The 23,849-nt window shown below is 42.4% G+C and overlaps 1 protein-coding gene across 3 annotated transcripts in view; it reads left to right on the forward strand.

Annotated features, from left to right (window-relative positions):
- ADCY8 (adenylate cyclase 8) overlaps nucleotides 1-23,849 on the forward strand; it is a 270,953-nt gene that overhangs the window by 176,711 nt on the left and 70,393 nt on the right. For 2 of the 3 annotated variants that reach the window (XM_060201421.1, XM_060201427.1), the window contains exon 8: nucleotides 15,385-15,582. The exons of the other annotated variant lie outside the window; for it this stretch is intronic. In XM_060201421.1, coding sequence (XP_060057404.1) covers nucleotides 15,385-15,582 — 198 coding nt within the window. The remainder of the gene's footprint in view (nucleotides 1-15,384; nucleotides 15,583-23,849) is intronic. 3 annotated transcript variants of the gene reach the window in all.

Consider the following 23,849-nt stretch of genomic DNA (forward strand, 5'->3'; position numbering starts at 1 on the left):
TGAGAGTGATGAAATTGCACAAGTGCAAAGCCTGACACCACAAGAATGTGTTCTTAAATTTATTAAAGATGTTTCCCTCCCAGTTGCATGTTGTAACTGATACATATATTTTTGAATTTCAGCTTTTGTTTATTCTTATTTATCTGTTTTTGCTGACTTGGGGTCTCATATATGTTCAATTTTACCTACCCTGAGTGACTTTTTCATATATATATATATATATATATATATATAGAGAGAGAGAGAGAGAGAGAGAGAGAGAGAGAGAGGGAGAGAGAGCACAAGAGGGAGAGAGGGAGAGAGAGCAAGAGGGAGAGAGCAAGAGAGAGAGAGAGATACCACAGATCCCTGGGGCTGTGACACTGCCTTGCAGTGAGAGGACTTGACTTAGGTTCATGTTCCCAGCAAGACATATCTTCTCTGCCAACACAACTATCTCCCTGACCGCATTCAATTTTTTAACAGGCACTGCATGACTTTAGACATTGAGGGCCCAGTAATGTGAAGGAATGTGAGCGCTAAAAAGATCCTATGTGCAGATAGGCAGGAGCAGGACAATATAGTGGAAACCGTGGTGCAAAAGGCCTGAGGTGGAAAAAAGTTTGGTCAGAAGAGCAGAAAGTGCTCAAAAGTCTGGGACATGATGATGCAGGAGAAAGGAGCCAATACAGTTAGCCTGCCTGACTGATGTTGATTTTATTCTAGGGGAAGTTAGAAAAGCTTAAAGCAGGTCAATGGCATCAGCTGATTTTTTTTTTTTAAGATCACTTTGGCTGCCTTGTGTAGAATGGGGTGGAGTGGGGTTGTTAAGTCCATACATAGACTTGTTGAGACAAATTGCAGCTTGGACTTATGATGTACAAGAGGATACCAAAAGAGTGAAGCTTATGTGTTGCCATAAAATGTAGCCTATAAGAATAGTGATCATTTGAACTTTACTTTTGTAGTAATCAGGACAGGTGAAGTCAACTCTGCCTCTGGTCTGCTGTGAAGGTGTCATCACCTGCCTTCAGCCCTTTCATGCTCACCATGGCATCATCCTTGTTCATTACTCCTCCTGGCCTGGCAAACAAATCAGCTCACTCTGTGGCCATAAAACCCTATCACACACAACCACATCTTAAAAAAAATATCACCTGGTTTCAGAGAGATAGTTCAGCACAGAGTATAGGACTCATACACCTGAGAGTCCAAGATCCAACCCTCATAACCACATAGGCCAGGACTTAGTGGTACTTTGGTCTCTCTCAAATAAACAAATGCTTTTAAATTTGGCAAAAAAAAAAAAACACAAAACACCTAGAGAAAAGAACACATGATGCTGTTGTGTGTAATCGTAATAGCTGCCTGATCTTAGCAGAGGTCACTACTGTTACTATGAACTCATTGTGTCTATACCTTAAAGACTGAAAACATAGATGGAATTTCCACATACAACACAACAAAATGTGCTGTTGGGCAGTACGCCAGCTCCCCCCATTGCTTAATGCTGTGGTCTATTTACATAATCACTGTTTTACCTGAGACCTGCCCTGCCTGCAGGGCACTGTTTTAATCCCATTGGTTCACACTCTCTTTTCGCTCCACCCCCTCTCCTAGTCACACCCTGTTTTTACACCCTACCACTTCCTTCCTGGAGAGTATAAATGCAGATGGATAAAGCCAGCATGGCATTACATTCCAGCTCAGCCATGAGAGTTCCTGGTTCCTCTCCCACGTTGCTGAGTAGGCAGCGTTGACTCCGGCAGAGTTCTCTCCAACCCAGAGAGCACTTGCTCGGGAAGAAGCACCTTCAGGCTATCCTGGCAATGTGCCTCATTGTTCAGGATACAGGATACATTGTTCAGGCTCTAATATATCTACATTACTATATCTTCATTTATCCCAGTAAAGACTTGTCTTCAGTTCTCTTTTCTGTGTCTATTAAAGAAAATATCTATGACAGTACTCATGAGTCTCAGGAATGAATTCTCAGCTAATGAGGTTGGTGATCAAAGACCTCACACTGACCTGGTACTGAGAGTCCCAGCCTCCGCAGGTAAATAGAAGAACTGGCCGTGAGTTTTGTGATCTTGAGGTCTGTCTGCAGGAGCCCAGACTTGTGCGGAAGAGAGTGGGAAGTGCCTGAAAGGGAACCCAGGAGAACTGAGTCATAGCACTAATTTCTCTTACTGCTGGTGACCACTTCTCCTAACCTTACCGGAATGTACTAAGCTATGTAATGAGAGAACTGAACAGGATGATTCAGATACACTTTTTTTTAAAATTTACTTGCATTCAACTTAGCCTCAGGCACATGCTGGGAGTCTATGGATGAACCTATGAGTTACTGGCATTCAAGAGTTCTACTTCCCAATGGGCAGAAAACAATTTCACTAAGAAGTCATAGAGACACACTCTGTCCACAGCTATCCTACTGTAGCATGACAACTGGGCATAACTGCTATTCTAGTGAACTACCTAAAACAGCTTTGACATTAAGAGTTAAAGCAGAGGGGCGGATTGGGTGGTGACACACTTAATTGAGCACATACGTCACAATGCGCAAGGACCCGAGTTCAAGCCCCGATCCCCACCTGCAAGGGGAAATCTTCACAAGTGGTGAGGCAGGGCTGCAGATCTCTCTCTCCCTCCCTCCCTCCCCCCCTCTCTATCATCTCCCCCTTTCTCTCAATTTCTGGATGTCTCTATCCAATAAATAAAGATAATTTTTTTAAAAATTTTAAAGAAAAGAACTTTCCGTTTAAAAAAGAGTTAAAGCAAAAAGGATAAGTAGTTGAGGTAAAAGCCTCACTTAATCAGGGCATGAAACTGATGCTTCCAGCATTCTAGACACTTGAGTTCTGATTCTATGGAGCTACTATCCAGATATCTTTACAAGCATCATCACATCTTGCCTTCATTCTAGTCCTGTTTTAAACATGCTCGTTGTTATTTGATTGAGTAGTACTGACCTCTGATGTTTGGTTTCTTTGGTTCTGGTCCAGCTACTAAAGAGCAGAGTGCAAACTATGTGTCTTGCCTCATATTTGTGTCTTCAATCGTAGAAAAAAAACAGTTATCCAGAGTCAGGCGATAGTGCAGCAGGTTAAGCGCATGTGGTGCCAAGTGCGAGAACCAGTATAAGGATCCGGGTTCAAACCCCTGGCTCCCCACCTGCAGGGGAGTCACTTCACAGGCAGTGAAGCAGGTCTGCAGGTGTCTATCTTTCTCCCTCCTCCCCTCTGTCTTCCCCTCCTCTCTCCATTTCTCTCTGTCCTATCTAACAATGACAACATCAATAACAACAGCAATAAAAAAAATAACAAGGGCAACAAACGGGAATATATGTAAGAGCCCATGCCAAAGGCAAATTAAAAAGAAAAAAACAGTTATTGCAATTCCAACTCATTTTACATCAGTCATTTGACTTAAGTAAGTCATCCACCTCAAGACAATCATTCAGTCATTCTATTTATGAACTATTTACTGAGTGGCTGCAGTTACCCAGTGTGCAAGCTGCCAGACATAGACATAGATATGGAGAGGAGACTTAAGCTATCAGCAGCTCATAGTGTTACGGACAGGTCAACAATTCACTTAGTGATAACAAACAGTGCTATCACTAAGGTAGATCAGTGTAGCAGAGGGCAGAAATTTGACCAAAGTGATCACAGATCTCCCAAAGAAATGACTACTGAGCCCTCTAGACAAGCAGGTACTGGGGCCAGGTGGTGGCGCACCTGGTTGAGCACACATGTTACAATGTGCAAGGACCTGGGTTTGAGTCCCCGGTCCCCTTCTGCTGGGATAAAGCTTTGTAAGTGGTGAAGCAGGTGTCTCTGTCTCTCTCCCTCTCTATCTCCCCCTTCCCTCTCAATTTCTGACTGTCCTTATCCAATAAAAAAATAATTTAAAAAACAAGCAGGTATTAATCCTGAAATGAGACAATAGGATAAAAAGGAGAAGAGCAAATGCAGCATTTCAGGCTGAGTTTCTGCTGCTCAGAATATATCTGTTCTACCCTGAAAGTCTTATGCACTAAAATGTGTAAAAAATTAGTATTGATGTTAAAGAGAAATGTGTTTTTTGAGCTTACTGTTTCCCTGATAAAATGCCGTGTGTTTAATTCTCCATATTTGGCCTTAATATCTATGTAATACAGACAAATTTTCCTCCATGGGTATTTTATCTTTAACCATTTAAACATTAGATTGAGTTTTTGAAGTCCACTGGATGAGACAGGGGCACAGAGGGCTTTGGATGTATCCTTGACGTAAACATGCTCTGTTCCTAGCCCATGTCTCTTTCTGTCAGCAAAACTCCCCAGGCTGTGCTGAAGAGAGCCACTGAGTTCAGTCAGTGACAGTCATTAGAGGGGTCCGTTTTTTGGTTTTTTTTACCCTCTTCAGAACTGCAAGTGGATTTGAAGCCTTCCAAGGACCACTGAGTAGATTAAGTGGGATATTTGGTCCATTAATTTGTAACTTATCAAACTTCCCTGAAGTTCCAGGCACATACTAAGCTGACAGAGATAAAGGTTGAGGTTGTGGACTGCACATCTAGCAGTGTGCACTGGCGCTGACACGAACCCTGCAGTTACCTCATAGCCAATAGCTAACTGCATGTTTCCTAAATAAACTAGTTGGATTTTATCTTTCACTAAGGATTGGCTAGTTATTTTTTCGGGGGGGAGGGTGTGAATTCATAAAACTGTGGCCAATGAATTATCCAGAGGCAGATACATGGCATTTAAGATGACAGAAAAGAGAAACAGCAAAAATTTGTATTTTTAAATTTTTTATTATATTTATTTATTTTCCCCTTTATTGCCCTTGTTTTTTTATTGTTGCTGTTGTTATTGATGTTTTTGTTGTTGGATAGGACAGAGAGAAATGGAGAGAGGAGGGGAAGACAGAGAGGGGGAGAGAAAGACAGACACCTGCAGACCTGCTTCACCATCTGTGAAGCGACTCCCCTGCAGGTGGGGAGCCGGGGGCTTGAACCGGGATCCTTACACCTGTCCTTGCACTTTGTGCCACATGCATTTAACCTGCTGTGCTACCACCGGACTCCTAAAAATTTGTATTTTATGACGTCTCTACTGATTTGATTTAAAAACAGGACCTGGGATTCACACCTTTTCATTTCAGTGCCAGCTTTTCTGGTCACTGAATTAAGATTTACTCTTGTTTTTTTATTTCTTTGTGAAAAATAGTAGGTTACAGAATTGTAAGATCACAGTGTATAGTCCCACACCACACCCACCATAAAAGTTGGTGTCAAGGTCTCCCAATGGGGCTTCACCAATTTGCCTTTCCACCAGCAATGTAGCAGAGTTCCTTTTTCTCCACAGCCTCACCAACACCTGTCCTTTCCTGGTTTGTTGATAGATGCCATTCTCTCAGGTGTGAGATGGGATCTAAGTGTAGCTTTAATTTACATTTCTCTGATGATAAGTAAAGTGGAGCATTTCTTCATGTGTCTGGGCTCAGATTCTTTCCATAATCCCTTCATTGAGCTTTGTTGAGCTATTCCTGTCTTTTCTCCAGCAGGAATAGTTTTCATTGTTCTGATCTGGCATAATTGATATGGATGGATTTGGTTCTTTCCAGACAAGATTGCATTTGGTGTAGATGAATATGTATTTCCATTTTTTAAATTGACACGGCACATGTGTCATAGTCCAGCATCGCTGTGCTCTGTATAGGAAATGAGTGTTATCACTCTTAAGGTGATTTAATTCCAGTCCAGAGTGCAGACACTTGACCTTATTGTTAGCCTGGACAGCCTTACCTTGGTTATTTGTGTATATACTTATTTTTACTTCACCTAAGGTCAAATGCAACTTAAGCAGTGGTAATTCTTTGAGTCTGATGAAACTTGACAGGCCCTATCCCTCTCCAGGATCTCTAAACTAGTGTTGTGAATCCCTGGCTCTGAGCCACTACCTTCAGTTGTATTTTTCACACTGTGTGTATTTTTTTAAATTTCTTTATTGGGGAATTAATGTTTTACATTTGACAGTAAATACAATAGTTTCTACATGCATAACATTTCCCAGTTTTCCATATAACAATACAACTCCCACCAGGTCCTCTGTCATCCTTCTTGGATCTGTATTCCCACCCACCCGTCCACCCCAGAGTCTTTTACTTTGGTGCCATACGCCACACTGTGTGTATTTTGTATCGTCTTTAATTTCCTAAGGAATACCTTCACACGTGAGGAAATAAGACCTCTGTAGATACTGTATGTAGCAACAGCCACTGAGGATTTCATATCATTGGCACTGTCAAATGTAGGATTGTAATTGAGGACCAAATTCAGTAACAAACAGTAACCTAGAAAGTTAAGATTAAATCGACAATTACAATAAAATGTGTGTAGATCAAAGAGGAAGTAGGAATGACTAAAAATTTGAAAGATGTGATCGTGTGACCCCTAAACTGAGCAGTTGCTGTCTTTCCCACACTTGTCCTGTCACACTAGTGCAAAGTAAGAAAGGCTGGGTTGGGGGCTGGGTGATGGCACCCCTCATTGAGCACACACGTTAACAGTGCGCAAGGACCCAGGTTCGAGCTCCCAGTCCCCACCTGCAGGGGAAAAGCTTTACAAGTGACAAAGCAGTGCTGCGGGTGTCTCGGTGGGTATCTCTCTCCCCTTCTCTCTCCCCCTACCCTCTCCATTTCTGACTGTCTTTGTCCAATAAGTAAATGACGATAATTAAAAAATAATTACTTGAAAAAAGAAAGGCTGGATTCTAGAAGGCTAATCATATTTGGTTCCAGTTAAACCAAATTAAGGAAAGTGTCAACAATAAAATTAATTCATACATTTTATAAATAGGTGTCTTGCCAGGCTAGCTTTGTGGGTGGGAGAGAAAGATGACCAGGGACTTATGGCTGAGTGGTACACAGTTCAGTCTTTATTCATGTGGAACGCAATGCAATCTAATCTATCTATAATCACAATCCTGTCCTTACATATCCTGAGGCGGAAGTGTCAGGTCCAAAGAGGATGTACATAGGATAGGGGGTGGGGAGAGGGAAAAATCGTGCAAAACAATGAGGATTAAACCAAAGCCCTGCAAGCAGGGTAGTGCTTAGTTAACAGTGGTTATATAAATAGAATACAAGAAGGATTCAGAGGACCTAGTGAGGGCTGTATTGTTATATGGGAAACTGGGGAATGTTATGCATGTACAAACTATTGTACTTACTGTTGAATGTAAAACATTAATTCCCCAATAAAAAAGTCAAAAAAATAGAACACAGTGTTAAGCAGGGGGGATTAAACTAATGAAACAGAAGAGGTCTTAGAAGCAGAATTTAGAAGCAGACCAACAGTGTCTGAAAAAAATTAGACCAGTAGAATGAAAACACTAAATATGAGGATGTATGAGCATCTAACAGCAGAGTACTTGCTACATAGTCCTACATGAAGACTCCTTTCAGAAACATAGAGTTAAGAGTTTAGGTGATTCTCATATTTCATTTTCTCTGAATGTCTGTGGAAAAGGACCCACAAACACACATTTTCATTTTCCACATTCAAGCAGATTGACATTTCTGGGAAATTTAATGTTCACAAGGAAACTGAGTAATTTAGGTTGTGATGTGTGTTTAAGCACCTCCTGACCTGGAATTACCCATGGTCCTTAGTCCCTGCGAGGCAGTTGTCATCTTGCTGGCTGCAGTCTGTGGTAGCCTGTCACCAGCCTTATGCGCATCAGGCCCTTTCATTTACACCTGCCCCAGCCCCTAGAAGACATTCATGTGTCCCTTTCTGACTCTGCAGCTCATATTTGGAGCAGCCCTCATCCCTAAGCTTATCCAGTCCATGCCCCTCTCTCTCTACTCCTAGCCCTAAACTGAGGTCAGTACTGGGGTTTGCCTTTCTATCCCTCACATTAATGTAGATGAGATAGTTGAAAAGCTAAAATGTAAATTGGCAGTTTGCCTTAAAGTCTGTGGCTCCAAAGCAGTCACATCAAATTAAATGTGCCAAGTTGGGCACCAGCCAATTCTGCACGAAGTTAACAACTCTTTTTAGACTAAAAGTGGTCATGGGTGTAGTTAGTGACCTAGGCATATTCATAGTCCCATACTGAGATTGACATCTTTGTGAGGAACTCAAAGAAATCCTAAATTAACTATCAGGATTCCATCAGTCAAGCAAAGCAAGACAAGAATCAATGTCAAGATGTCACTTGTCCTGGGCTCACCGGCATGACAGATACTTGGACCAGGGCTTAGAGACAAAATTTGGAGCAATGAAGATTCCCTTTCATGAGGGTTAAGCAGTGGCACACCCAATTAAGTGAACCTATTATGATGCTCAAGGATCTGCTCAAGGATCTGGGTTCGAACCCCCACTCCCCATCTGCAGTGGGAACACTTCACAAGCTGTGAAGCACGTCTGCAGGTGTTTATCTTTCTCCCTCCCTTTCTATCTCCCCCTCCTCTTTCAATTTCTCTCCATCCTACCCCCCAAAATGGAAAAGATGACTGCCAGAAGCAGTGGATTTGTAATACTGGCACCAATCCCCAACCCCAGTGGAAACAATAATCCCTCTGTGGACTATGAGGCCTAAGAGCTCTACTTCATCAAGTGGAGTTATGATTAGCCTGGAATCTGTCACAGCTGAACAGTTGTCCATATTGCATCCAACAAGAACCAAAAACCAATGTGTCTCTCACACCACAAGTCTCCAGTGGGATGAACTGAAGTGGGGGACAAATTACTTAGTGCCAGGCAAAGCACACTGGGAAAAAAGTGTAACCTGCCTAGAAACTAAACCTCAAAATGAGCAAATGGTCTTAATGATGCAGTCTTTCCAATATTAGCTGTAAAGTCCAGTCAATTTGTGACACTTGAGTATCACTATTACAGTGTTTGCTGAAACTAAGGACACTCCCTGTCCTTGAAACTGAACCTGTTAGTCTGTGGGCAAAAACTACACACACTATCAGGTGACCACAAGGAGAGAGAGAAAAATGATTCCAGTCAGAGATTAGAATCTGGTTGACTAGGTCCACTTTAGGAATAAAGACTGGCAAGCACTTCCACAGCACCACTTCCCAAATAATATTTCATGGAACATGAAGTCAAAGAGACTTTCAGAAAATAAGAACTCTTAACTTCTATAGAATTTATCGATGCCTTTTGTACTGTGACATTCTAACAAGAATATGAAAGGTTTTTTTCAGCTTTTTAAAATTTTTAAAAATTTTTATTTATAAAAAGGAAACACTGACAAGAACCATAGGATAAGAGGGGTACAACTCCACACAATTCCCACCACCAGAACTCTGTATCCCATCCCCTCCCCTGATGGCTTTCCTATTCTTTATCTCTCTGGGAGCATGGACCCAGGGTCATTGTGGGATGCAGAAGCTGGAAGGTCTGGCTTCTGCAATTGCTTCCCAGCTGAATATGGGCATTGACTGGTCGATCCATACATACAGCCTGCTTCTCTCTTTCCCTAGTGGGGTGGGGCTCTGGGGAATCAGAGCTCCAGGACACATTGGTAGAGTTTTTAATCAACAAATAATTGGTAGTGGAAGTAGATAGCATAGTGGTTATGCAAAGACTCTCATGCCTGAGGCTGCTTAGTCTCAGGTTCAATTCCCCACACCACCATAAGCCACGGCTGAGCAGTGCTCTGATTAAAAAAAAAGGCTACTTAGTGCCTTCTAAGCATTTGCTATCTACTGAGAATAAAGAAATTAACCGGAGACAATGCCCCTTCTTTCAAGAAGTGTGGTGAGGAGAAATGGCATTAAACAAAGTAAATCCATATTTCATGATTTAATTGGCCCCCAGAACCATTTTATAAAGATGCACCAATTCATTCTTGTGTTGCTTTGCACACAAATCTCGGGGGAATGCTCATTAGGATGGTCTAATAGATTGCCGAGTTACCCTGAACTTTCAGCATCGAAGCTATCTAAGTTGTCTTTGGAGTCTATATGAATGCTTCAAAGGGTGTTTTGAGATTGAAATATCTGATCTGTAAGAGGTAAGGTATCTTTGACTCACCAAAATGGATGAGTAATCTAGAGATTACTCCTTCTGAAATCATCTGGGGAAGAATCTATTCACTTACACTTCAGGAATACCAAGACTGGCTGAAAACAAGGCCTATAAGAAAAGTGAGCTTTCAGTATAGACAGAGGTGGAAGATGAGTCCAAAGAAGTTCTTGGCTCATAAACCTCATGATGCAGAAAGAGGTCCAATTATTTCCCCCACTTCATTCAAGTTTGAGTTTTAGAAGGATACCCAGAGCTTTGCCTGGTGATTTTCATTAGATTCTCATATAAGGAGTTAGGTTCACTCCCCTCCCCAGACCCCTACCCCAACAGGGAAAGATAGAAACAGGCCTGGAGCATGGATCGACCTGCCAACACCCATGTCCAGCAGAGAAGCAATTACAAAAGCCAAACCTCCCACCTTCTGCACAAAGATCTTTGTTCCATACTCTCAGAGAGATATAAAGAATAGGAAAGCTTCCGGTGGAGGGGATGGGTCAAGGAACTCTGGTGGTGGGAACTGAGTGGAATTCTACTCCCCTTATCCTATGGTCTTGTCAATCATTATTAAATCAATAAAAATAAATAAAAAGACAGAATTAGAAAATATATTAAATACCCAACCTGCAGGGGGAAAGCTTCATGAGTGGTGATGCAGGTCTGCAGGTCTCTCTCTCTCTCTCTCTCTCTCGCTCTCTCTTCTGCACTATTTCCACCTCCCCTCATAATTTCTCTCTGTCTCTACTCAAAATAAATCAATAAATAAATACATATTTTTAAAAAAATTTAAAAAGAAAATATATTAAATAAAAAAAAGTTAGGTTCAGAAACTTTGGATTCAGAAGGGGGTATGCTTCTCATCTGGGCTTTGGTCAGTCTTAAATATTTGTGAGTAAGGAAGTAAAATTTGGAATGTCTGAGGAAAACACAGACCACACTTAGCAAAAGCCTTTGTGCTGTAATGTTTTGTTTTGGTGTTTTTAGACACAGGACATCAGTTGTTAGTTTTATCTCCTGACCTTGGTACTCGAAGCTGATCTCCCAGACAGCTGAAGGCTAACGTAAAATTCAAAGATACACATGTATTAGTGCATATCATTATAAAATATGATCCAAACCATATTTGGAAACAAATATTCAATATATATTTAATAATATGCATATTTATATGCAATATTCTGTAATTTTGAAAACTTTCCCTGCTTCTTTTTCATCCATTTGCTTTTCTGTTCCCTAGACAATAGCTTAAATTGTTTATGTATGACGTATTCTCAACATTTTAGAGGTCAAGTTAAGATTGGAATCATATCTGAAATCATGCTGTGTTTTTTTCAGACATGACCCCAATCTCACTCTGACACTATAATAAAAAGAAGAAAATACTATTTCTTATTTTTTTTAATTATCTTTATTTATTGTATAGAGACAGCCAGAAATTGAGAAGGGAAGGGGATGATAGAGAGGGAGAGAGATATTCCTTCAGCACTGCTTCACTAATTGCAAAGCTTTCCCCCTGAAGGGGAGGGTGGGGGCTTGAACCCGGGTCCTTAGGCATTGTAATATGTGTGCTCAACCAGGTGCACCACAACCCGGCCCCCAAAATACTATTCTTTTATAAAACTATTTATTCTAGTATTACTATAAGTATATAGGTAAGATATTACACATTTCCACAGCAGAGCTTACAGGTAAGTCATTGTGAAGATACTCGTAGGAATTTGGGCCTTGGCAGCATCACACCATAAAGATAAACATGTGGTTAAAACTTGGTGACCGTTATTAATGGGGGGAGTTTCCATAGATGGTCATAACCTATAGTCTCTGCAGAGTCATTTGCACTCTGCAGTGGTGCATTGCGAGTGTGGATGAATGAAAGTAGATGCTTTTCACTCCTAAGTCCAACTTGCTTGACTTCTTGAATTGATGTCTTTTCTCAAGCACTTAGGTCTTGGAGGTATGAGGTATGAGAGATTGTTTAAAAAAAAACAAAAAACAGGTGTAATTAGCTTTTGCAACTGTCAAAGCAAATTTCTCAGAGAAGATATTAGGGTACAAGAAATAAAAATGAGGGGGGTCGGGTGGTAACACAGAGGGTTAAGCACACATGGCACAAACCGCAAGGACCTGCTTAAGGATCCCAGTTCGAGCCCCCAGCTCCCCACCTGCAGGGTAGTCACTTCACAGGCAGTGAAGCAGGTCTGCAGGTGTCTGTCTTTCTCTCCCCTTCTCCATCTTCCCCTCCTCTCTCCATTTCTCTCTGTCCTATCCAACAGCGAATGACATCAACAACAATAGTAACCACAACAAGGCTACAACAACAAGGGCAACAATTTGGGGGAAAATGGCCTCCCAGGAGCAGTGGATTCATGGTGCAGGCACTGAGCCCCAGCAATAAAAGTGGAGGCAAAAAAATAATAATAATAAAAGAAACAAATTGATTGCTTGGAAAGGAGAAGAATTCTCCCCTTCAGCATCATCATTTTGCTGCAAGGAACTTCTTCCCAGGGAACAGTGAAAAAAGAAAAAGATGTAATTCCAGGGCCAGGCAGTGGCTCTCCTGGTTAAGTGCATACACTACGATGTGCAAGGCCTTGGGTTCAAGCCCCTGGTCCACACCTGCAGGGAGAAAGCTTCACAAGTGGTGAAGTAGAGCTGCAGATATCTCTCTGTCTCCCTCCCCTCTCAATTTCTCTCTATCTCTAGCCAATAAAAATTAATACAATTTAAAAAAATTTAAAAATCTTTAAAAAAAAAAAGAAAAAGATGTAATTTCAAATTTCTCTCTCATGTGAAATAGTCACACGGACACCCACACCCAATATAATTTTGTTAGGAGTGGGGGGCTCTAAAGAGGAAAATGTCACAAATCTTTCCCCTTTCATGATAGTAACCATATTAGAGAGGCGTAATTGTTATAATTGCCATTCAGTAACAGCTGCAGTTTAGAAGAATGAGCTTCAGAAGTCGTATTTGAAATTACCCTGCCCTATAAAACCAGAGCTCTGAGAGCTACTGACAGCATGATGTGAAGGGAGCACAGACAGGCTAAACTTAATGTGAAGAAATAAAACCATGAGAAACTTAAAATGACACAAAAAAACCAGTCATGCCTATAACATGCATAGTTACTTATTTGACTGCATCTCTACCTGCCATGCACTGTCATGCACCTTCTAGGAGAGCATCCTGGTGTTGCTAAGTTAGACTGCGTGGCAGACTGTGCATTAGAATGATGTATAGAAGTACAAAAACCTAAATGGTGGCTGGGAGGTGGTGCACTTGGTCCAGCACACATAGTGCTAAGTGCAAGGATCCAGGTTCAAGCCCCCGGCTCCACACCTGCAGGGGGGATGCTTTGCAAGCCACGAAGCAACTCTGCAGGTGTCTTTCTCTCTTCCTCTCTATCTCTCCATCCTCTCTCAATTTCTCTCTGTTCTATCCAATCAAAAAAATGTTAAAGGAAAAAAAATGATCATCAGGAGCAGTGGATTTGTAGATAACCCTAAAGGCAAAAACAAAACAAACAAAAAACCTTAAACAAGCGCACTTTTTCCACCTCCCTCTCCAAGATCAGAAATTCAACACTGACCTTTTTCAAACTGTGGAACAAATTTCCACCCACTGAAGAGAGTAATGGGAGAACTACAGGGTGACTGACAATTCAACCTTTGCTTTCAGAGCATCTTATCCCAGCAGTTCAAACCCTCTGGCCCTGCATGGATCCTGCTGTTCAGTTTTCTGGGACATTGATCCCTGCATGCTTCTCTCCGTTCCTGTCCTCCTCACAGCTCATCTAACCTGACCTCCCCCTGACATCTATCTTTTTCTCTGCAGCAACCTCCTTGGTACTCAGAGCTGAAATGAGCTGCTTCAGTGACCAGAGAGCAAACACTTCACTTCCTCCTATTGCCTCCTCCAGCTCCTTCCTTTATTCTGGGATGGGAGACAAGAGTTTCAATAAAACCCTGCTACAGGATTTTTTTAAGGACCTTGAATTTAGATTCCATTGAATATCTGCTCCATGATTAAAATTAAATTCATTAAAATGTAGGCTCCAACAATATAGTGGGATAATTCCTGTGGAGGGGCTTGAAGGTTACACAGGGTTAAAGCCCTAAAAGCAAAGTTCCCATTTCGGGGTCTGGATCTGGAGTCAGCAGGACCTGCCAGGTCTCAGGTGCACTGTTGGCTATTGAGCACATGCACATCTCTGACACTCACAGTTGTAAGGACAATGAGGGAGGGCTTGGAAGGTACTCTGCAAGCAAGCAGAGTGTCATTCGCAGCCTACACACTGAGCGGGGGTGTTGCTGAGAGACTGGCAGCGAAAAGCAGATGTGGTGACAGTGCACAGAGCCAGGGAATTCTCGCTTCCCCGCTCTCCACATGCACCCCATCTTTGATCTCTCCCCAAGGAAATCTCTTGGGGTCAGAAATAGACAACTGTCCCTGTATCTGATCAGTACCAATTCTGACTTTATTTTGTCAAAGAAGTCTTGAATTGGAGCTCTGAGTGAGCATTGCAAGTGCCTAGATTCAGCCAGCTGATCTTGTCACCTGCAACTTCATCTCCAAGAGACGGAGGCTTCCCTGCCAAAGTCAGCGTCTCTGCGTAAGCCAGTGCCATTGTTTCTGCATCCATGTGGTCATACCCAATGGTCAGTGACACTGAGTATGCCTTTCCCACCTATGCTGTTTAACCCCGTGAAATGGTGAGAAACAGAAACCACTTGCATTTTTTTTTTTGCCTATAAGAAATTAAACACATATATCTATATAAGGGTATAGATATATAACTGTCTATGGGAGGAACTTGATGAGTAATAAAAATCTAAATATCTTGTGGAGTATAAAGAACAGATCCTAGCAAATATGTTTGGCTGTTCATGAAAATGCAAAAGAAAAAAAAAATGCGAGCCCTGGATTCCCGTACATCTCCCCTACTGTGAAAGGAAAGACCACACAAAAATGTGGTATCTGGAGAAGATGGTTTTTTGTGGGCTTTTCAATTCTCTTTCTACCTTCATATGTTCTGGCATTTGTACTGGTTCCTTTTCTCTACTGCAGGGGTATGCCTGGCTAGAGAAAAGGTCTTGATTAACTTTTCCAAGACAATTCCTTCTCCAGTACCTGAGTCGAAGCAATTCAGTGTACCTACACTGAGAAAAAAGTAATGTCCCTCTTAATGTGGTATTTTGCCACGTTATATTTCTCTGAACCAGATGCTAACTTACCAGTTTCTGTAGGTTTCACTGAATACAAGTGCATGGAATGCTACTACTAAAAATGCTATCTAAAAAACACTGCATTTCTTTTTAATCCAATGGGGACTAGCAGGTTTATTGTGTTTGCATGTGCTTCTCCCCCTAGACTCTGGCTGCCCTAACAAGAAATTCAATAAATCTACTTCCAAACCATCTTGCACAAGCTTTGCATGTCCAGTCTGGGCCTGAGGAAATTAACAAGAGAATAGAACATACCATCGACTTGCGGAGTGGCGATAAATTGAGAAGAGAGCATATCAAGCCATTCTCACTGATGTTTAAAGACTCCAGCCTGGAGCACAAGGTAGAGCTGGGTCTCAACAGTGCCTCTTTTTCTGAAGTAAATTGTCATAAATGTTCATGGGATAGAGAATAGAACCCAGGAGCATTGGTTTTGGTTGGTTGGTTGGTTGGTTGGTTGGTTGGTTGGTTGGTTGGTTGGTTTAGTTCTATCTTTGTTTTATTGTTGTTTGTTTGTTTTGGTTTGTTTTGTTTTTTGAAAATCATGAGTAGACTGAAGCTCATGAAAGGATATGCTGAAGAGATGAAAAGAACCTCAACAGGACCAGGTGGTGACGCACCTGGCTAAGCGCTCACATTACAGTGTGCAAGGATACAGGTTCAAACCCCTGGTCCCCACCTCCGGGGGGGAAAGCTTTGCAAGTGGTGAAGCAGGGCTGCAGGTGTCTCTCTGTCTCTCTCCATATTCCCCACCCCTCTCAATTTCTCTCTGTCTCTATCCAACAATAAATTAAAAAATATATTTAAAAAAAAAGAAAACCTCAACTTTGCACTTAAAGAAAAAAAAATGAGGAAAAGAACAAAGATGCTCTAATTCAATGAGCATCAGAACCACTTGCACTTTGAGTCACTAACTCAAGTGGCTGACGTAACACCCACTAATATCAACCTTTGCTTTCAGGTGAGCCTATAGTACAACCGTCACAACATTAGAAGACAGCCAGGAACTTGTTGTGGCTGCTAGTGCTAGACCCTGTCTTTCTTACATGACGCATCACTCTTCTATTGTCCTGGCCGCCTGCTGGAAGGAAATGTGTTCTAGACTGAGAGTTGGGTATTAGTTACACCTCTGTGTATAGAGGGTAAATAACATAATGGTTATGCAGGACTCTCCTGCCCGAGGTTCCAAGGTCCCAGATTTGACCCCCCCCCCCACACACACACACACACCACCATTGACTAGAATAGCATGGTGTTCTGGTTAAAAAAAACAATAGGGTGGGGATAGATAGCATAATGGTTATACAAAGAGACTCTCATTCCTGAGGCTCCAAAGTCCCTGGTTGAATTTCCTGCACCATCATAAGACAGAGCTGAGCAGTGCTCTGGTATAATAATAATAATAATAATAATAATAATAATAATAATAATAATAACTCAATTACAATTCCGCCACTTTCTTACTCCATGACCTTCAGAAAATGAGGCAGTCTCTCATCTGAGCACGCCTCCTCCCTGGGTTATTATAAAAAAACTCTGGGTGGTGCCTTAATTAGGTCAAATGCTCAAGGAGGGCAGTTGTCCCAATATGGAAGCGAGTTTCCCATGCCCTTCTCCAGACCCAACTCTGAAGTGTAAAAGGTCACTGGGGAGACATAGGCTCCCCTGATCACCTGGGCTGTGCCTTTGCACTGATGGAAGCTGACAGATCTTCTTTGACTGAGCACAGGAGGATCTTGACTTCTGCAGGCACCTCAGGCAAGAACTACAGGGGATTTGCAAGCAAATTTCAGGAGTTTGATCAGATACTCCACAAAGCTCCGGTGAGCAATTTCTGTGTGTTTGCTCAGCTGCCTGGGAGATTCAGCTTTATTCAGTCTGGGAAATTCACACTTCCCTGCACACGTGCCATTCTCAAAGAGTTGATTTGATAACTATAAGCTTAATATATTTCCCACGCAGTTCTTAATTTCATGTGTATTGCGTCTGTGTACTAACAAAACAAAGGAAGAAACATTTTGCCTCACTCAGTGCCCAGCCCCCAACTGCAGGTAGACTCTTCTTACTCCACACAATTACAGGCTTACAGCTCCTAATTCAAAGCATTTTCTTCCCTGGGTACACTGGAGAACTGAGGAAGAGCTGAGTGGTCTTCAAAAGAGTCTTTTAATTAGCCTGTACAAGAACTTTTGTTCAGAATGGTAAACAAACAAACAAACTCACCCATTCTTTCTTAGAGTTGTTTTTGCTTTGCTAATGAGCTGGTATCTGCACTGCATCTTCTGGGGCCTGGTTTGGGAATGAAGATGGATCTAGAAGATATGTCCAGTGTTTCTGGTTGACATCTGTGACTAAACGTGGCACTTCTCTCTTTAAGTCTTATTGTTTACATTTTATTTTTATTGGATATAGATAGAGAGAAACTGAGAGGGAAATAGGCAAGTGAAGAGAGAGACAGAAAGATCGGCGACCCTGTTTCTCTACTGTGAAGCTCCCCCTCCCCCACAGTTTGTGGCCAGAGGCTTGAGTCCTTGTATATGGCAGCATGCGCATTCAATCTGGTACACCACTACCTGGACACCAACGAGGTGCTTCTAGAAGTAAAGGGCAGAATCTTGGGGGGGGGGGTGAAATTGCCATCCAATGTTTGTTCTGCAGTGCATAGACTCATTCCCCAAGGATAAGAGCAATGGGATACATCACAGGAAGGGTTTGCCCTCACTTCACAGAGACATTTCTCAATGGCTCTTATTCTGAACCCCTCTCTAGTGCTGAGCTCTGGCTGAACAGAGTACAGATAACAAATCGTAATGGCTGGGTACTTACCAAGTACCAGGCAATAGTCTAAGCTGTCCACACCAACTGATCAACAGTAATGGCCTATAGCCATTATTAAACCTCATTTTTCTACACAATGAAAAGGAGATAATGAATCATATTTCATTGTGTAGAATGTGTAAAGAATGGTACTGAGGGCCAGGCAGTGAAGCACCTAGTTAAGCACACACATTACAGTGCTCAAGGACCCAGGTTCAAGCCCCTGGCCCCCATCTGCAGGAGGGAAGCTTCATGAGTGGTGAAGCAGGGCTATAGATGTCTTTCTGTCTCTCTTCCTCTCTCTCCAATAAATAATTAAACTGAAAAAAATGTTAAAATAATAACATGGCCTTTCCAAACTTCAGTTGTCAATAGGAAGTCTGAGATCTGAGCCCAGTGTAACCTCAAAGTCAGTGCCTTACCTGTTCACTACACCCACCTTCAGGGCTAGCCCAGTACTTGCTGGCAGGCTTGTATATGCAGACAATCCTGTGCTGTCACTATCCTCTGGCCCTTTGAGCTTTCGTGGCATGGGGCAGGGTTTGGGGAGACAGGTTAAGTAGGAAAGAGGCCTGGAGTCCTAGGAAAATTACAGCAAGACCTTGAAGTCAAATTTAAACGGGATTTTCAAATCCATGGATTCTAGAATTAGAGACTGGGATATTATTGTATATCTACTCTGTACCTGTGCATGTGGCTTTACTATCTCCTACGAGAAACATTGCTCCCCTGCTTACAAAAGAGAAATATGGGCCCATTAGAGGCTAAGCAGAAGTCAGAAGTGCAAAAACCCAGCTGCCATGTTTCATTGATTCAAAGATACAATCAGCTTGATTTTGAACAGTGGCCTTTGGTTATGGTTGTGACTTGAGACTGAACATAGGACCCTTGAACCTCAGGCATGATTTTTTTTCTTGCATAACTGCTAAACACTGTCCAATATTTTCTATGAATCACTAAAAAAAGAACAGTTCACCAATGTGGGGAATCTACCAGGAAGTGCGCAAACTGGGTTTATGACCTCAGAGTACAGGAGAACAGAAAATATTTCCCCAACAACATGAAGAATGAGATAACCTGGTTGAGTGCACATGGTATAGTGCTGAAGGACCTGGGTTCAAGCTCCGAGCCCCCACCTGCAGGGAGAAAGTTTCACAACTGGTGAAGCAGGTCTACAGGCGTCTCTCTTTCTCTCTTACTCTCTGTCCCCCCCTTACCCCTTGATTCCTGGATAGAGACAACCAAGAATCAAGAGATAAGGGGGAGACAGAGATAATAAAAATAAAAGAAGGAGACCTCGTTAAAGAGAGAGAGGATAATAAAACCGACAGGCATTCACACCCACTATTAGTAAGATGAGGTGTGAGGAAGAATACTTTGAAAAGATAATGCTAAGCTGAAATTGACATAGTTTCATATTCTAAATGGGGTTTAAAAAAAAGGCACTGTGGCTTTTTTAAGTGTCTCTGGCTTGATATTGCTCCCTGGTGACCAGAAAAAGCAAGCCCAAACTTCATTGGGGGAAAAAAAAATTCATCAAAGGTGCAAGTCTCCATTCTGCGTAATTGTAAAACAGTTTTCTTTACGAAAAGGCCACTTCTAGCTGTGATAAATTTAAACTAGAAAATGCCTCTTCAGGGTCATCGAAATAACTTACTTGAGTAGTACGTCTAAATTACCAGGTGCATAACCTAGGTTTGAGCCCTGTTCACACTTTGCTGGAGAAGTTTCACTGTTCTGCTGTCTCTCCCTGTCTTACCACTGTCACTCTGGCTCAGAAATAGTGCATCTGAAGTGGTGAAGCTCTGAGGAACCCCAAAATAAGAAGGCATTTTGTCCTGTGCTAATAGCTTTCAGATTTAAGGATCACCTGGAGACCTTGTTTAAAATGCAGGTAAAAGGGGGCCGGGCCATGGTGCAGCAGGTTAAGCACACGTAGCGAAGTGCAGGGACCCTCGCAAGGATCCAGTTTCCAGCCCCCAGTTCCCCACGGACGGGGGAGAGTCACTTCACAGGCAGTGAAGCAGGTCTGCGGGTGACTATTTTTCTCTCCTTTTGTCTATCTTCCCCTCCTCTCTCAATTTCTCTTTTGTTGGTCTGCTTCTAATTCTGCTTCTAAGACCCCTTCTGTTCTAAGCATCACGTTAGGTTAACGCTGTGGTCTATTTACATAATCACAGTTTTACCTGAGACCCATCCTGCCTGCAGGGCACTGGTTTCCACTCTCTTTTCGCTCCGCCCCCTCTCCTCCTCACATCCTGTTTTCGCTCCGCCCCCTCTCCTACTCACATCCTGTTTTCCACCGTTTAATCCCCACTGGTTCTTGCTCTTTGTCCACTCCACCTCTTATCCCACGTACATCCTCTTCCTGACACTTCTGCCTCAGGAGATATGGAGATATAAAGGACAGGATTTTCTAATGAAGAGAGATTTGATTGATTGCACTGCATCCCCACTCATCAATAAAGACTGAACTGCGTCCCAGCTCAGCCATGAGTCCCTGGACATGTCTCTCCTGCCAGCATATGGCCCCTGAACAGGGACTGGCACTCTGTCCTGTCCAACAACAACAACAACTGCAACAACAACAACAACAAATGGAAAAAAATGGCCAGCAGGAGCAGTAGATTTGTAGTCCAAGCCACAGTGATAACCTTGGAGATAATAAATAAATAAGTAAATAAATAAATAATAAAATGCAGGTACCAGGATGAGAAATACAGTTCAGATGGTAGGGTGCATGCCTTGCCATGCCTGCAGCCCAGACTGTAGCTGCTGCACCACATGGGACCACCAGGGGGCACCAGATGTCATAGTGTCTGTTCCTCAGTCCATCTCTCTTGTCTGTCTAAATGAGAACTCATCCCAGGGACAGCGAAATCACCCCAAAGAAAGACTCAAACTTAGGAGTTGGGTGGTTGCACACCGGGTTAAGTGCACGTGATGCAAAGCGCTAGAATAGGCATAAGGATCCAGGTTCAAGCCCCCGGCTCCCCACCTGCAGGGGAGTCACTTCACAGGCAGTGAAGCAGGTCTGCAGGTGTCTGTCTTTCTCTCCCCTGCTCTGTCTTCCCCTCCTCTCTCCATTTCTCTCTGTCCTATCTAACAATGATGACATCAGTAACTACAACAATTTAAAAAAAAAGACTCAAACTCCACAGGAACGAGAGGTAGCTAGAGTAAGAGAAAAAACAGGAATGCAGGTGCTCCCCCCCCTGTTTCTCATGTTTCAGGGAACTGTCATTTTGAAAATAATATTTCCCTTTATTCCCTTGTTCTGGGTTGTCTATCACATTTCTGTGTTTTCCAGTACCCACTGGCTACTCAGTCACCACACACCCTCCTTGAACTAGTTAGAACAAAGTCTTGGGCCCCAAGTCATGGGCATTATGACCTCAGACAGGCCCAGAGAGGAGGCCTTCAGAAGGCTCACTCTGCTCCCGGGAGTTCAGGCTCTGGGGTCAAACTGACCTCACTGAAATTCCACTTTGCAAATAGACGGGGAGGAAAAAGATATTCACTTAACTTCTGGGTCATTATTGGACAATGACAAGTTGATAGCTTCCCATCACTCCAGTGGACACCCACATGCATGTGAACACTTCGTTAGTCTCACCACTATGAGGCCTTAAGGGCTAGAGAGACATCATAATGGTTATGCAAAAGATTTGCATGCCTGAGGCCCCAGGTTCAACCCCCAGCTCCACTACACGTCAGAGCTGAGCAGTGCTCTGCTCTTTCTCTTTCATTCCATTTCTCTCTCATTAAAATAAATAAAACATTTGGTCTTAAAAGAGAAAAGGATGAGGGGTCCAAGTGGTGGGGCACCTGGTTAAGCATGCACAGTACTAAGCACAAGGATTCATGCAGGGTCTGGGTTCCAGGCCCCAGCTCCCCAACTGCAGGGGGAAACTTCACAAGTAATGAAGCAGGTCTGCAGTTGTCTGTCTGTCTTTCTCTATCCCTGTTTCCCCCTCTCCTCTCAATTTCTCTCTATCCTAGCCAATAAAATGGAAAAAAAGGCCACCAGGAGCAGTGGCTTCATAGTGTTGGCACCAATAACCTTGGAGGCAGAGGGGGGGGAGGGGAATATACATTTGATTTTTAGGGAAATCTGACTTGAACCTAAGTCTTGTCAGTATCTGACTGAGTGATGTCCAGCAGGGGATTTGATGTCACTGAGATGACACTAAGTCTATCTTCCCTCCACTGAGTTGTTGTCAATGATATGGTGCAAGACTCATATAATTGCTGTTGGATAAATAAGCTACCTATTGTTTTCTTTCTTTATGATTAGTCCTATGTTATTTCAAACCCCTCACTTAGAATAAATTCCACACTTCTAGAGCTTCTTGAAGGAAATTACTCCATTTTAATGGTGGCAGGGTCCATCTTCTCTCTCTCTTAGTGATTTAATAGTGATGAACAAGATTATAAGATAATAAGGGTGCAATTCCACACAGTCCTCATGACCAAAATTCCATGTCTTCCACTGAAAACCTCCCTATCATTTATCCTTCTCTGGGACCAACATTCTTTATGGGGTGCAGAAGGTGGAAGGTCTGGCTTCTGCAATTGCTTCTCTGCTGGACATGGGTGTTGGCAGTTCAATCCATACCCCCCAGCCTGTTTCTGTCCTGTGTCACCTATCCTAGGATCACAACCTTAATGTATCAGCACTTAGAGGTCTGTGTGAGTCAAGTACACACTGGTAGTCCACTGAAGAACAAACAGCCCACCAGAAACTTTAAGTCACTGGAGCACAAGAAGTGACAACTTTGAGCCCTGGAATATATTCAGATATAGGAGTGGTCCTCTCTTTAATTGGTTCTATTCTTACAAATCCTTTGAGATTAGTATCACCCTATGTCCGATAAGAAGAGGAACATCAGCTTTCTAAGGGACTGTCAATGCTGGAGCATCCCTTCAGCCATAATTTGCTTCCTGTGGGGACAGCCAGCCACAAATCTGATACCATTTCACTATGTTCAGACTTCTTGTGACTTCGAAATCCATTTTGCTCAGCTCAGAGTGTCTTATTTTCTCATTTGTATAGATCCCTGTAGGCATATGCTGTGGGGCTGATGGATGGCAGAAATACATGATCTCTACTCTCTCATTCCAACTTGTGGTCATGGGACAGTCACTGAACTTCCCATACTAAACGTGGGCTTGATAAGGGTCACCTCATGTTTTATTGATGTAGTGCAGTTAATGCCCAGCGCCTGGGAGTTGGGCTATGGTCTCTCTTCCTCTTCTCTGTCTCAAGTGAAAATCTTGTTTCTATACCCTATGAAATAAGTAGAATAAATCTTAAAGTAAAACAAGAAGAGTGATTAATGTAAGCAATCTAGGAATTGCTGGAATGACTAGATGTTTTGAGGAAGTAGGCAAAATCAGAGGTAGCTTTCTATGAAATGCAAACATGTACTCACTAATACTTGATGGCTTTTAGTTTCTACACATCAGTCAGCAAACAGATGTTCACATTTTATTCAATAATAATAACTGTGGTAGGTAATATTTGCTATTAAGTAGCTGTTTTAGTGCTTTCCAGGAATCAAGTCCATTGCTGATTTACAAACATTCATTTTATGTTACTTTTCTGTAAGCAAGCACAGTAAAACAAGGGCTCATTGCAAACGGAAATCTTAAGATAATCCTTGTTGCTAAGTACAGTTGATTCTTATCTACGTTCAAAATTTATTCCCTTTTATTTATTGTTGTTACCAGGACTTTCCCATTACAGGCCAATATTTTCAGATAGAAAGAAAAAGACAGAGACAGGGAGAT

The sequence above is a fragment of the Erinaceus europaeus genome, chromosome 1, assembly GCF_950295315.1.
Source record: "Erinaceus europaeus chromosome 1, mEriEur2.1, whole genome shotgun sequence".
Classification (NCBI taxonomy): Eukaryota; Metazoa; Chordata; class Mammalia; order Eulipotyphla; family Erinaceidae; genus Erinaceus; species Erinaceus europaeus.